The sequence below is a fragment of the Pelodiscus sinensis genome, chromosome 1 (genome assembly GCF_049634645.1).
Source record: "Pelodiscus sinensis isolate JC-2024 chromosome 1, ASM4963464v1, whole genome shotgun sequence".
Lineage (NCBI taxonomy): Eukaryota > Metazoa > Chordata > Testudines > Trionychidae > Pelodiscus > Pelodiscus sinensis.
The window spans coordinates 70,719,972-70,733,262 of NC_134711.1; the positions used below are offsets into that span (position 1 = coordinate 70,719,972).

Below are 13,291 nucleotides of genomic sequence, written 5' to 3' on the forward strand. Positions count from 1 at the left end.
TTTTTGTTTTCTGTACAAATCTCCAATGTGCAGGAAATGTGCTTCTAGCTGCACAATTCTATACCAACTCACTCCCTAATAAGGGAGCTACAGTTATTACCAGGCTTAATGTATGTGACTGTATGTGACTGCATATGACGTTTAGCTTTTCTCCCTCCTAGAGAATTTCCATCCAGACAGAAAAACACTGTTCAAAGACAGGGCTTATTTAAATTTATTATGCAGTTACATAGTTGGCCAAAAATCCTTTATATATCTTTTATTCTGATTAAGTTATTTGTGCATTGCTACTCAAGGAAGGAAGGAGTAATGGGTAGAGAATATATCAGCCACATACTGAATGGGGGTGGTGACAGCACCAGTGCTATTACCCAAATCTATGAGTGCAGTATGGGATTGATCGGTGAAGACAAACCGAAAGAGTAGCTATAGCTCTGTGCTCCTCCCAAACCACTAATGCTAAAATGGTTCAAAGTGAATCAGCCAAAGCAGAACTCACAACATTTACTTGGGACTAGTGCAATCTTACTGGATTTAGAAGTTCTGCAACATGTCCACATACCACTTTCAACACAAAGGGACAGATCCTCAGTTGGCATAAATAATAAAGCTCTAACAAGTTACTCCAGCTGAGGATCTGCTCCAAAATCTTCACTACCATTTCAGGTGAGTGAACAAGTGGTGTAAATGCCCACATTCTCTAGTGTTAACCCTTCATTATACATGTAACACGTCAATTCCAATTTACTTCTCCCTGAAGTCTGAGAGCATCTTTCTGTGGTGCCTTAAATAAGCAAGAGTGGTTCCTAAGCTTTTCAAGCATATGGACCCCTTTTCAATTATAATTTCATGGACCCCCCTCTCTGGGGGAGGAGAAGAGAGAAAGAGAAAAAAAGAAGGGAAAGAAGGAAGGGAGAAAGAAAAAGAAGAGGAAGAGAAAGAGAAAAGTAAGGATTGGGCCTCCCCTGGTGGGCCCGATCCTTATTTTTAAACCTTCCATGGACCCCATACCATCATGGGCCAGCAGGGGTCTGCAGACCACAGGTTGGGAACCACTGAGCAAGGCCATAGCATGCACTATTTATATCTTTTGCTATTATATGGGGTAATTTTGCATAGGCTAGCAGATGCAAAATGCCATTTAATAGTCACTAAGTATGTTTTTTGTAGACAAACCGAGATTTTTACAAAACCAAACCCACAAATGATTAACTGATTGCATAAACGAAGGTTGCAACAAACTGTACTCATGAGCATATGCAGCCTCCTATCCCAACCTCTCCCCCGCCCTCCCCCACCGGAAAATTCTGAAAACAGAGGCATGTAGGCAGATCCAGAAAACACATTTATCCCTTCTCCCCCCTCTAGAACAGAAAATGTATGCGTAAAAACGAGGGTGGTGTGAGAGCCTTTAGCCATACAAATTTTCTATTTTTAATGCATTTTCATCTGGCCCAGATCCACAGGGCTCAGAGCTTCAGCCATGCATAGCTTCCCCCCCCCCCCCCCCCCCGGTCAAGGACAAATAGACTGAAAGGGTTAGTACATGGAGAAGGGGCAAGGGAATGGGTCAAATTTTGTGTTCTCAAAGGTAGTCACCAAGCTGATTTTTCACAGCTGTCCCCTGTAACTGAATTTCACACAGGTATAACATCTGTAAATCTTCAAATTGACACAGTTTTCCTTTGGTGTAAAGTTAGATTTTTTCAAGCCTATTCTGAATCTACTTTGATAAAAAAGAAAAGAATACTAGGACAAGTGAGCAAGATCCGACCTAAACAAAGTATTTGAACAAATACATAATAAGGGTTGAAATTCAAATACGTTCTTGAAGAAAAGATAACTTTTTTGCTAACCAAATCCCTGCATACTGAAATGTAAAAACTAGAATAGCTGATGTAAACAATCAAAAGTCCACAATACCGAAATCATTACTTAGGTTTTCACTATTACAATTTTTATTTGGGTCTGTCTTACAACAGCTAACTACAGCGGAGAGAGGAATATCTCTGTTCACTTTAATATGATGTTGGAAATCTTGAGACCAGTACATTTCTAAACTCGGCATCTCATGCGAAAGTCAAGATACAGGCAATTTAATACTAGTTCAAGTCCTGTGGGAACAGCTATGCCCTTTGGGGCAATGCATCTTTATATAACACAAATAACTACAATCTTGTACAAACCAAGAAGTATCTATTTCTTGAACTGTTCGCTGACTTGTCTTTGAATGCAAAATGATGAGATACAGACCAGCCAACAGGGAGGGGAGGAGGGTTTGGGGGAAAAGGAGGCAGTTGCCCTGAACCCCCAGCGATTCAAAAAGGGAACGCAGAGTGACCCCTTTTCACCTTGCCCAGGGGCCTGCAAAGGTGATGCTAGTAAGGATGATACAAACCGCTACCATTGTGTATATGATAAGGAACAGTAGCTGGGACACTGGACATCATGCATCAGCCACGCTTCTATAATCAAGCAACAAATAAATCTTCAGACACACAAGCATTAATAGTAAAGTATTGCCAAAGCACTAGCTAAAATTCAACACCTGCCAGGCTACTCAAAGGAGAAGAAATGAAGAAAAGAAATTACAAATCCACAGAATGTAGTTGCCTACAGGACCCTGAGAGCTTTGTAACCACTCTGGTCAAGGCCCTATTCTCAGCCAGCAGTCGCTCATTTAAATGTCTCAAAGATTGAATCTGCAGGAATCAAGAAACAGAAGTGAAAACAGGAGAACAGCAAGTATGGTATGTTTAAAAAAAAACAGTCAAGGAGAATTGAAAGAAAACTTAAATCAAAATAGACAGTCATGTTAAAAGCAGATAACTAGCTGTGAAAGGAAACCATCAAGTAAGTGGCACATTCTTGAAATGTAATCTAAGAACAGCCAGCGATTAGTCACAGCTTTCCAGAATAAAACAAAGAGAGTTATTCCTGGAATTCTTTACTTATTCTAATTAAATGGGCTACATTTCCTATTCTGCAAACAATCATATGTTTAACATATACTTTTACGTGATACTACAGCAAATAGGATGACAGTTAATCTTATAATTAAAAACAGTAATGTATGGCTGCAAATAAATTTGCAAACTCTCTATTTCTCTTATCATTCTAGCCGTCCTTAAGGAAAACCTACAAGTATAACACAACCTGATATTCTCTATCCTGCAATCCATCACTAGAAGAATGGTAATTTTCTCCCCATGCTGTAGTTTGCTTTCTGTCTCAAATATTAATTTTTTCTCCATTAAAGCACATTTACTTGGCTCTAAATCTAATGATAGATTTTTCTATACTTCTTTGCTTGTCATCTTCCATTTTATTAACAAGAACTCCATGTTTGCATTTAAAACAACTGTGTCTGGAATAAGTGCTGTTGCAAAGCAGCAGGGAGAGCTCAAAACTGAGTTTTAAAAGAAATGTTTTAGCAACAGAATAGTGAATACAGGTTGAATCTCTCTACTCCGGCACATTCTGTTCCAGCAACATCCATGGTCCAGCAAGATTTTAATTAACTGGATATCCACTTATGGTTGTGGCCAAGTTTCCCCCAAACCCATAAAGTTTATTTACAGCCACCAGTCCTGGTTCTCAGTGCTCTGTGCTGTTATTTAGCTCTAATTTACCCCTAAATGTCTTCTAAGAACCCAGTAAACTATGGAAGCGTTGGTAATGCTACCAGAAAATACTGACCTCCCGTGGTTCGGCAAAATCTCTGGTTTGGCACTGACCAGGTCCTGAGGGTGCCAGACTAGCAAGGTTCAACCTGTACTAGCTGTCCATACCGCTGCTGGGTTGGGTGTGTCTAAAATTTTGGCATACAAAGATGTTTTCTAGTTCACCACTTTCCAACTGCTTCCTCAAAATGATTTAATTTTGTCATCAGTTTGGTTGGCACACTTCTGCAGTTTTGTCCATGGATATAATGAAAAATGTATATAGGGTCAACTCACTTCCAACTATCCTTTTTTTTAGTTCAAATCATATCACACAGGACTTAACTGGCTAAACTTTGGAGGGAGAAAGACCCTGCATACAAACATATTATGACATAAGAAAAAAGAATCTCAGAAATTAACTCTTAAAACTACAAGGTTAAAGTCATTTAAAAATCTTATAGGACTATCTTCTATTTTGCATTTCTGTAAGTGATGAAAACCATAAAATACCATCTCAACCTCTAAAAAGGATTCCATTTTTCCCTTGGTTTAAGATAAAAAAAAAAAAATCTATCCTAGAAACCTTTGACTTTTCTCCCTGATTACCCCCCTCAGCTTGTAAATCTCAGCTACCTTCTAAAAATGAAAATAAAAACTAACAAAAAAATCACCCTTTACTATTATATCCTTTGCAAACTGAACAGCAACTGAATTGCAGAGTCTTATACAAAAGATTCTGTTGTGTTGGAAACTCAGGGAAATCATATATTTACCTATTCTCCAATCAGATTACCATCAGCTAGAAACTTTCGCACCACAAATTCTGTTAACAACCAACACATTTTTACAAAATCAATCATAAATGGTGTGTTGCACTTACTTTAAGTTCCTCTTCCATTTCAGATATCCTTCTTTCTAGAGCTCTTCGTTCCTAAATCAAAGTAGTGGTGTTAATGGCAAACAATGCAAATTATATCTTTAATACTTCTTATAAAAATGGTGAAAATAGTGATACATGTCAGGTTTCAAAAACCAAACAACTACAAGCACAGAGTGTACAGGAGACTTGTGATGCCAGCGATGTGTAGAAAATTATTCCACATTAAAATTAAAAAAATAGATGGAAGAGAGATTAAGATATTCATTTTTTTTTCAAAATACATCCCATCTCTTCCTGTACTTGAATTTGCACAGGATATACATTTATAAGTATGTCTTTGTTCAGATTTATTATTCCCTCAAGCAGACTATGATAATTTAACATACAAGAAATGCAGAAGATGATCAGAAACAAAGTAGTATATGAAAAGAAACAAAAAGCACAAAAGCATAAGCTTTCATTGCCGAGCAAATATAGCTAAAATGTTTGAATCCTCTCTATTCTCCCAAAACACTATTTTTTTTTTTTAAAACTTCATTCCCATCATATATTCCACATTACTAATGCAGGCAATAGATTTTATATCATGATTGCTTTCCTTGTGTAAGACAATGCAGTGAGTCTTATTTAAAAGCAGTTGACTATTCAATATTTTACATTCCAATTTTTTCAAAGAGTGAAGGCAAAAGCGACAGATTATTGCAAAGTGTACATTTATATCTGCATACAGCAGTGTTATGCAAAACAGCAAGCAGCATTAACTTATGTGTGTAAAACTTTGGTTAGATCATACCGCCCAGTGGATACTGACTCTTGCCGGTCACCTTTCAGATACAAACCATTTGAATTTAGTTTAATCATAGTGAAGTTATTCCTCAGACATATTCCCCCATTTTAGCAAATAACTTTAAAGGTTTGGCAAAGCAATCTTTTACTGCAGTAGTTAGTATCCTGAGTTTATTCTACTTCATTCTTTTCAGATGAGATTTGCATTTTTCTAAGATGATACTGACAGATAATAAATGGGCAACGTTTATGAGTACTAGTGAGTTAACTGCAGTAAGCAAGTGAATAATAAAAGCAAAACATACCCAAATTATAAAAATATCACAGGAACCCAAAGAAGCTGAAAACCCTACCAAGAGTTACATCAGCTACTTATTAATTGTTAGAATAATATTTATTACCAGAACTCTTAAAAACTAGCGGCCAATTAAATACAGTTCAAATTTCATTAAGATTTTACAGTTCAAGCATGGCAGACGGATTCAAATCAAAGCAATTTAAATAATCAATTTCAATCATTTAAATTGGTAAGCAAGAAATGCTGATTTAAACCATTTTAATTGTGTTTCACTGTTGTACTTAATTTTTTCTAAAGAAAGCTTGATTCTCATTTTTAGTAATTAAAATTTTGATTTATAGCTAAATGTAGCCTTTACACTAGATTTAGAGCTTGACTTTATTAAAAGTATAGATATAGTATATCCTACTGATTAAGATTGTGAATAAGCATAAATTAAATTACTTTATTTTTACATATTTATGTTAGAATAGGGCGATTATCTAAATTTGTAAACACGTTTTGCATTTAGAACTGATTTATTAAACAAAAGAAGTGTTATGTCTAATTAATGAATTAAACCAATTATTTCTGGTCATAATCACAGTTTAAAGTTAAAAGGGACTACCAAATCTTATAGTCTGAGCTCCTGTATATCTATCGCCACTAAACACCCACATACTTAATCCAACAATCAAAATATTACGGTCCAGAAGAGACTAGACTATTACGTGTCACAGGTAGAGAACAGGAGGGAGCAAGGTGCACGCATGTCCAGGGTCTCACAATTATGTGGAAATGATTAAGTGAGATAAAGCTAGATAATCCTGATAAATGACCCACACCTGCATGTAATGGAAGGCGAACCACTCCATAGTGACAGCCAGTCTGACCTAGGGGGAAATTTCTGCCTCATGATATATATGGTGATCAGATAGACCAGCCAACCACACACCTCAGAACATTGGCCTCCCCATCCAGTGTCCATGGTCACCACGTCCTTCATAACTGTAGAACTAGTAGATGTTAGGTTCTCTCACAATTTTTATTCACAGCTTAGAAGAGGAAATAAAGCTTTCCTGCTTTATAGATCCCTATTGGTTTTTCAACTTGGAGCCAACCAGTTGAATAAACTGAAATGAAGAAAATATTCTCTCTGCAAATACCAAAGAGGCTATTGCTATGAAAGCTAGTTTAGAACTTGAACAAACTCTGTTCCAAGTGCTTTGCCAGTGACTTAAAAGAGTTCAGTGATTTGTCTTTATTTAAAATCTGGCAAACATGTATTACAAAACACCATTTTGTATTTAAATTTTAAGTTATATTAAGTTCAGGAATTAAACTAGTTTTTAATTTGAATAAATAAATAAAATATATTTTTGTTTAAAAAAATATAATTACTTTTTTATCTACTCTGGCCCAAGCTACACAAAAGGAGCTTTTAATTAAGCTGACCTAAGTAAACTGTTTGTTATGTAAATAGCAAAATTCTGATTAATAAAAAGTGTTCAGATAATGGAAGTTGTTTCTATGGTAAGAAGTGTTTTTAAGAACAAATTTATTGTAGTGGGAACATTAACACACACACCCCCTCCCGCCCACAGTTAAGAGCTGTCTCACTATTGTCTCATGGAGAAAAAAATAACTGTACTCCCCAGCAATTTTAGCACTTTTTATTAGTTAATAGAAATACTGACAACGGTTATTAGTCATTTTTCTACAGATCCGTTGGACTAATTTTAAATTACATGATTACAGTCAAATCACTATTTGCACATTCTGTAAAAATAAAATTCCACTGATTGTCTATTAATTACTCTGCTGGTCTATTTTATTTAATCTAATAGTTTTATTTATGAAGTGTCTTCCCAAGGTGCCACTGAAAAAGTAGATTTCCTTAGGAAACAAAAAATCCGACTTAAAAATAAGAAACTAGCTGTTGTAATAAAATAAAGCCATGCTATTTAGAAAAAGCCAGAACTACCAATCAGGGTCAAAATTGCATGCATTTTCCACTTCCCCAAAGTGAACTATGCATCTATTTATATAGTGATGTTTGGATCGTAACAGCGCTCACACATTTCAATGAGAGGAGTTGTATTTTTTTCTTATTTGTTAATCCTACCTAAAAGAAACCTCAGTCAATCAGAGCACAAGAATTAGTTTTACTAATCCCCCACTATAAACTTGATTGTCAATTATGAAGTTTCGAATTCAACTAACTGTGCATTACACAAATCCTGTATTCCTGGCTACTCTTTAACACACACAGGCCCCACAACTTCTGATACTCTCCTCATTTAGGTTCAAAGACTGAATACAAGTTAAATTTTAAAAGGAATTACTTTTAGTGGAAAGGGCCATGGAGTTTGCCAAAATAATGAGATGTCTGGGATTAAGGTGATAGGCTATAGCCATGCTCTACTGAGGAACTGACATTAATCAGATTGCAGGTGTGCAAAGATGTACCTCTATAAAACTGAACATGATGATATTCTCTATTACATCAGTAATAGTCAAATTCTGGGCACATAAATACCTCAATCTTTGACCTCAAAGAATTTATTTACCCCAATATATGTTACTGTGTCCAAACAAGAAGCATCCTCCGGTCATATGAATTATCTATCTATATTTTAGAAATATGGATCTGTCTGTCTGAGTGTCAGTCAGTCTGTTCACAAACTCCTCCTAAACAGTAAGAGCTAGGACCATCAAATTTGGTATGCAGCTTCCTCTTCTCCTAACTTAAAGAAAGGTCAGGATTTGGTTGTGCCAGGAAAATGAGAAGTGCAGGGAATGGGACTATTTTAGCAGAACATGGAAAGGGAAGGGCTGTTCCAAGGGATGCTATACTCACAATGAACACAGGGGGCAGAAAGAACAGAGGAGTGCTATACTGCAGAGAGACCACTGCAAGCAGCAGGATCACCAAGGGAGTGGCCAGCTGGGGACGGGGCCTGCCATCTTGCCTGCTACTCAACAGGTAAGTGGACCCCCTTGTGCAAGAGACAGTCCCCAGCAAGGGGAGTGTGTGTTTGAAAATCTCTGCTGGCCCCCTGCACCCTGGAAAGGGAGAGGACGGAAGGAGAAAGCCCCTTCTCAAGGCCCTGCTCTGACTCCTGCACCCCCCACATCACCAGCCGCCTGCCATGAAAGACCCGGGCAATGCAGGGTAAGTCTTTCAGTGTTTAATAAATAAGGCAGAGATGCCCCCAATTCAAATCTCAGATCTGAGCAGTCCCACACTTTGGTGAGGCTTTAGGGTAATATTTGAAGTTCCAATCAAGATCCAAATTCTGCAGTTCTGTGCCTTCTATTTTCTAACTGTACTAGCTGGAATACCCCAAAGCATAGCTAACATACATTTCAAGGATAAGGGCTATAAATCAAACCCTTAACCTTGTTCTGCCTAAATACTGTTGGGATGAGACATGTGCCACCGATTCTCATCTTCATAAGACTGACCAGTTCCTACAACATTGTAACAAATTTCAAACACAAAGGCAACAGGGAGCAGGATCCACCTGTCTTCCCTACTCCCATGCTGCTGCCTCTTAGAGGCAGCAGCGTGGTGTGTGTGTGGGGAAGGGTGGGGGGGCAGGAAGGAGCCAATAAAAGTTGGCTCCCCACCCGTAAGAGCAACAAGGAGTCCTGTGGCACATTATAGACTAACAGATTTATTGGAGCATAAGCTTTTGTGGGAAAAGACCCACTTCGTCAGATGCATCTGTTAGTCTATAAGGTACCACAGGACTCCTTGTCACTTTTGCAGATCCAGACTAACATGGCTACGCCTCTGATATTTCACATGTAAGAGGCTCTCCGTATGTGCCAGCTCTGTGGACCTGCCTGCTGCCCCTTGCTGCCTCTGTACGCAGGGGGCCTGGACACCTCCTCTACTGTAGACAGGGGCTGCTGCTACGGAGCAGCCCTTTGTCCATGGGGAGCTTGGACTCTACCACACACAGGGTTTGTTGCCACCTCGTTGTGCTGCCTCTGTATCAGAGGCAGCTGCACAGGGTGGAAGCTGGTCTGCACTGGGAGCTGTATTTTAAACCAGCTCGCCCTCTGGATTAGCTTCTGCCTGCCACCCTAAAGAGGCAGCAGTGTGTGGTGGTGGGGACACCCTGGAAGGTGGAGCCCAGGAGTGCACTGGCTGCCGTCTACACCTCCAGGGACTATTGAATAGTTGTGTAACAGCTAGAATTTGATGTGGTTACACAACTATTCTATTACACACTATCTAACATCCCTAGTTGACACTGAATCATCAGTTTATGGCACAGAAACCTTTTTTTTAGGGTTGGCAGGGTTATTAAAGTCAGAATAAACTTTTAGAATAATTGTTTGTCTAGTTTGAGTTAGTTGATTTATTAGTGAAGAAAGGCACATTTCACCTTGAAAATGGGTCATACCCAACCAATTCTATTAGGTTTTCCTTGTGGTTAATATCATCTCAGCTCTGCATCTCTTACAGCTCTTCCCACTATTTCACTTTTTTTCTGTTCTTGCTTTTAAATTAGTATATGCTCAAATTTTGATTTTATGTAAAGCATTTACATATATACTCAAGCTGCTAAGGATGTTAAATTGCTGTTATCTGGCTAATTGTGTATTCAATACAATTTGTATTGACTACACGATTGGTCGATAAGGACTGTTCTGCAGAGCCACAGTGGAAGTAACTCGAGGAGCAGTCCTGGTTCGTGCTGGCTCTGGGAACCACCGTGCTGCAGTTCTGCATTTTAAATGTAGTAAGAGCCACCATTTAAAATGCAGAAGCTCAGCGTCCCAGACCAGTGCGAGCTGAGACAACTGGGTCGCAGCTCGTGATGAGTCAAGCAGTCCCTGTTCCCTGAATTATCTTACTTCAAACGTTAGTTATTTTAACTGATGCTCATATACCACACTGATGAAAGCAGTTTACAAAATAAATCCACTTTTTTTCTACTTAGCTTATGCTGTTGACTCATATTTAGCTTGTGCTCCACTATGGCCCACAGATCCCTTTCCATAATACTAGGCATAATACTAATATGTATTTGGCAGTCTTTTCCCATTTTGTATGCGTGTAATGGATTGGCTTTCCCAAGTAATTTACTTCTGAGCCACATAGAGCTCTTCTTAAGTCTGGGAAAGACACTCCAAGCATGACAGCTAAATGCAAGGTAGAAGAGAGCTATGACACATACAACACTCTCCAACCTTCTCTCTCTAATATAACCAAATGACCATTTGAAAGCAATTTATTAAAGAATTATTTCTGTGAATAAAAGCTACCTTACATTTATTACCACATTGCATCTGAGAAACCCAATATTTAAATCACAAGAACCAATTCACCAAATTATGTCCACCTTGAGGTTGGAAAACAAACCACAATATGAACTAAAGTATCTACTAGATCTTTGGCAGAAACTTACCCTTTTTTCCATTTCCAAGAGTGACCTATCAGCAAATCTCTCTTGTCTCTGAAATATAATGCTAATAATTAATGATGGCCCATATGGTGAAAAAATTACGTAAAATATAGGAGCCAAACAATTTAAAAAAAAAAAAATCAGTACTTTGGCTCTTCACAGTCTTAACATTCAAAGAGAAGTCAAAAGTCAAAGAATTACAGAAATAAACACGTTTTTGTATTCTTGAAGTGAAAACATACAATTTTACATTGTATTTAATTAACCACATACTCAGAAAAGTCTTTAATACCTATATTCTGAGAGAACTTTGTAGTTAAGGCATTAAAATGATATAAAAGTGAACTAAGTTCAGTCCTGGATCAGTCACAGATGTCCTGAGAGACCTCGGACAAGTAATTTAATCTTTCTGAACCCTGGCAAAATAAGTTAATAAATCCTTATCATGAAGGGTCTTCAATTATTTCAGATACTTAGGACTAGCCTGCCCTACTGCATTATATTGGTCTGTAGCATGTCGGATGAAGACATGCTATGCTTATGGGAGAGTGCTCTCTTGTCAAGATAATCACTGTACCTGAAAGGTGGAAGATGTGTTTCCAGGAAAATTTCTTCCACAGACATAATGCCAGTATGGACACTGCTTTAAGTTGATGCCACTTACAATCAAGAAACCTACTATTAATCTACAAATGTGGTATCGTAATATGCTGAACTGTTATTTGAGAGCATTTATCTGCACCTATTTAGAGTTGCACTATTTACTATTTAATTACAAGACTGGTTATCTAATCAAATCAGTGAGACCATACCAGTCAGTAACAATCTGCCATTAGGTTAATAAATCAATGCATTCTTATGGTAAACAAGTTTTTGTTCAAAATATAAGTAATTCAACACTGAAAATCATTATCTCAGTATTTACGCCTTCCTCCCTACAAAAAAATTACATAGCTATATGCCAGCAAGAATCATTGGTATTTTAGCAATTACCACTAACCAGACCCATCTGGCCTTCCCTCATCTCCAGAAACAATGGCAGATGCAGTACTTTGCTCCATTCTTTTAGAAAAAGGGAAGATAAAGCTGAAATCTGAGAAAAATATCAGTTCAATTTCCAATACTGTTTCTGGTTTATAACCCATTTAATAGCTAGAGACTTTTGTCTTGTGTGTGACTACAAACCTGAGTGGCCTTTTCCAACTGTAGTTTAAGATCGGTCAGCTCCATGTTGGTATCATGTAACTGTGCTTTCAGCTTTTCATTTTCAGCTAGAATCTGTTCATAAAGCTAAGAGAAAATATGAACAGGTTTAAGAAATGTGCATTCTTTTGGTTGCATTATTTCATGATAATGGTGCTACATTTTTCTAAAACTTGATTTAACTATATGAAAAGAACAAATTTATACTCAAAGTTCTAAAGAACAGAATGTCAGTGTTCTGAAGCAAGCAATATACAGAAATTATATTAAAAAAAATACTAGCTTCCACAAAATGCTTAAATTTCCTGAAAAGAGAAACTTGTGTCTTTGGTATTACAGACCAGAAGACATTTATGATAAATTTTACCTGGTATTTCCATAATACAGAAAACTATTTGAAATGTTTTCCTCTTAAAAAAAAAAAAAAATTCACTATGGCTATGTCTACACCCACAGCTTCTTGCGCGAGTAATATGCAAATGAGGCAAACCGTGGAATATCGCCGAGCCTCATTTGCATACCTAATGAGCCACCATTTTTTTTCAGACGAGGCTCTTGCACAAGAAGAAGTGCCTACACTGCCCCTTCTTGCGCAAGAAAAACCCTCTTGCTCAATGCCATGACACCTATTACTTTTCAGGAAGAACGGCATTGCGCAAAAGGGTTTTTCTTGTGCAAGAAGGGGCAGTGTAGACGTTCCTCCTTGCGCAAGAGCCTCTTCTGAAAAAAAATGATGGCTCATTAGGTATGCAAATGACGCTCGGCAATATTCCACACAGCCTCATTTGCATATTACTCGTGCAAGAAGCCACGAGTGCAGACATAGCCTATGAGAGTAAGTTGAACTGTTGCTCATTTCTTCAGAAGTATTTTATAGTTTTCAACCTATAAAACTAGATTTTACATTGTACTAGCAAGTGCACCCAATACAAGGCTCCAAAAGATGTCAAGCAAGGCTCAAATAAATCAGACCTTTAGCCACAAGAAGCAAGGTAGTGATATGGGGTCATTAAAGCTGTTTTTGGCCCCTCTGGATCTTCACTTTTTCTTGAAGAGG

The 13,291-nt window shown here is 37.7% G+C and overlaps 1 protein-coding gene across 6 annotated transcripts in view; it reads right to left on the reverse strand.

The window, feature by feature from the left end:
- The window catches only part of PPP1R12A (protein phosphatase 1 regulatory subunit 12A), a 181,790-nt gene that overhangs the window by 5,829 nt on the left and 162,670 nt on the right, over window positions 1-13,291 (reverse strand). For 2 of the 6 annotated variants that reach the window (XM_075932387.1, XM_075932351.1), the window contains 4 exons: window positions 12,217-12,321; window positions 11,035-11,082; window positions 4,546-4,596; window positions 2,618-2,702 (listed from right to left, as the gene is read on the reverse strand). In XM_075932387.1, coding sequence (XP_075788502.1) covers window positions 2,618-2,702; window positions 4,546-4,596; window positions 11,035-11,082; window positions 12,217-12,321 — 289 coding nt within the window. Of the gene's footprint in view, window positions 1-2,592; window positions 2,703-4,545; window positions 4,597-5,338; window positions 5,370-11,034; window positions 11,083-12,216; window positions 12,322-13,291 lie in introns of those variants that run through there. The other 4 variants (XM_075932379.1, XM_075932358.1, XM_075932372.1 and 1 more) reach the window with 4 other exon arrangements.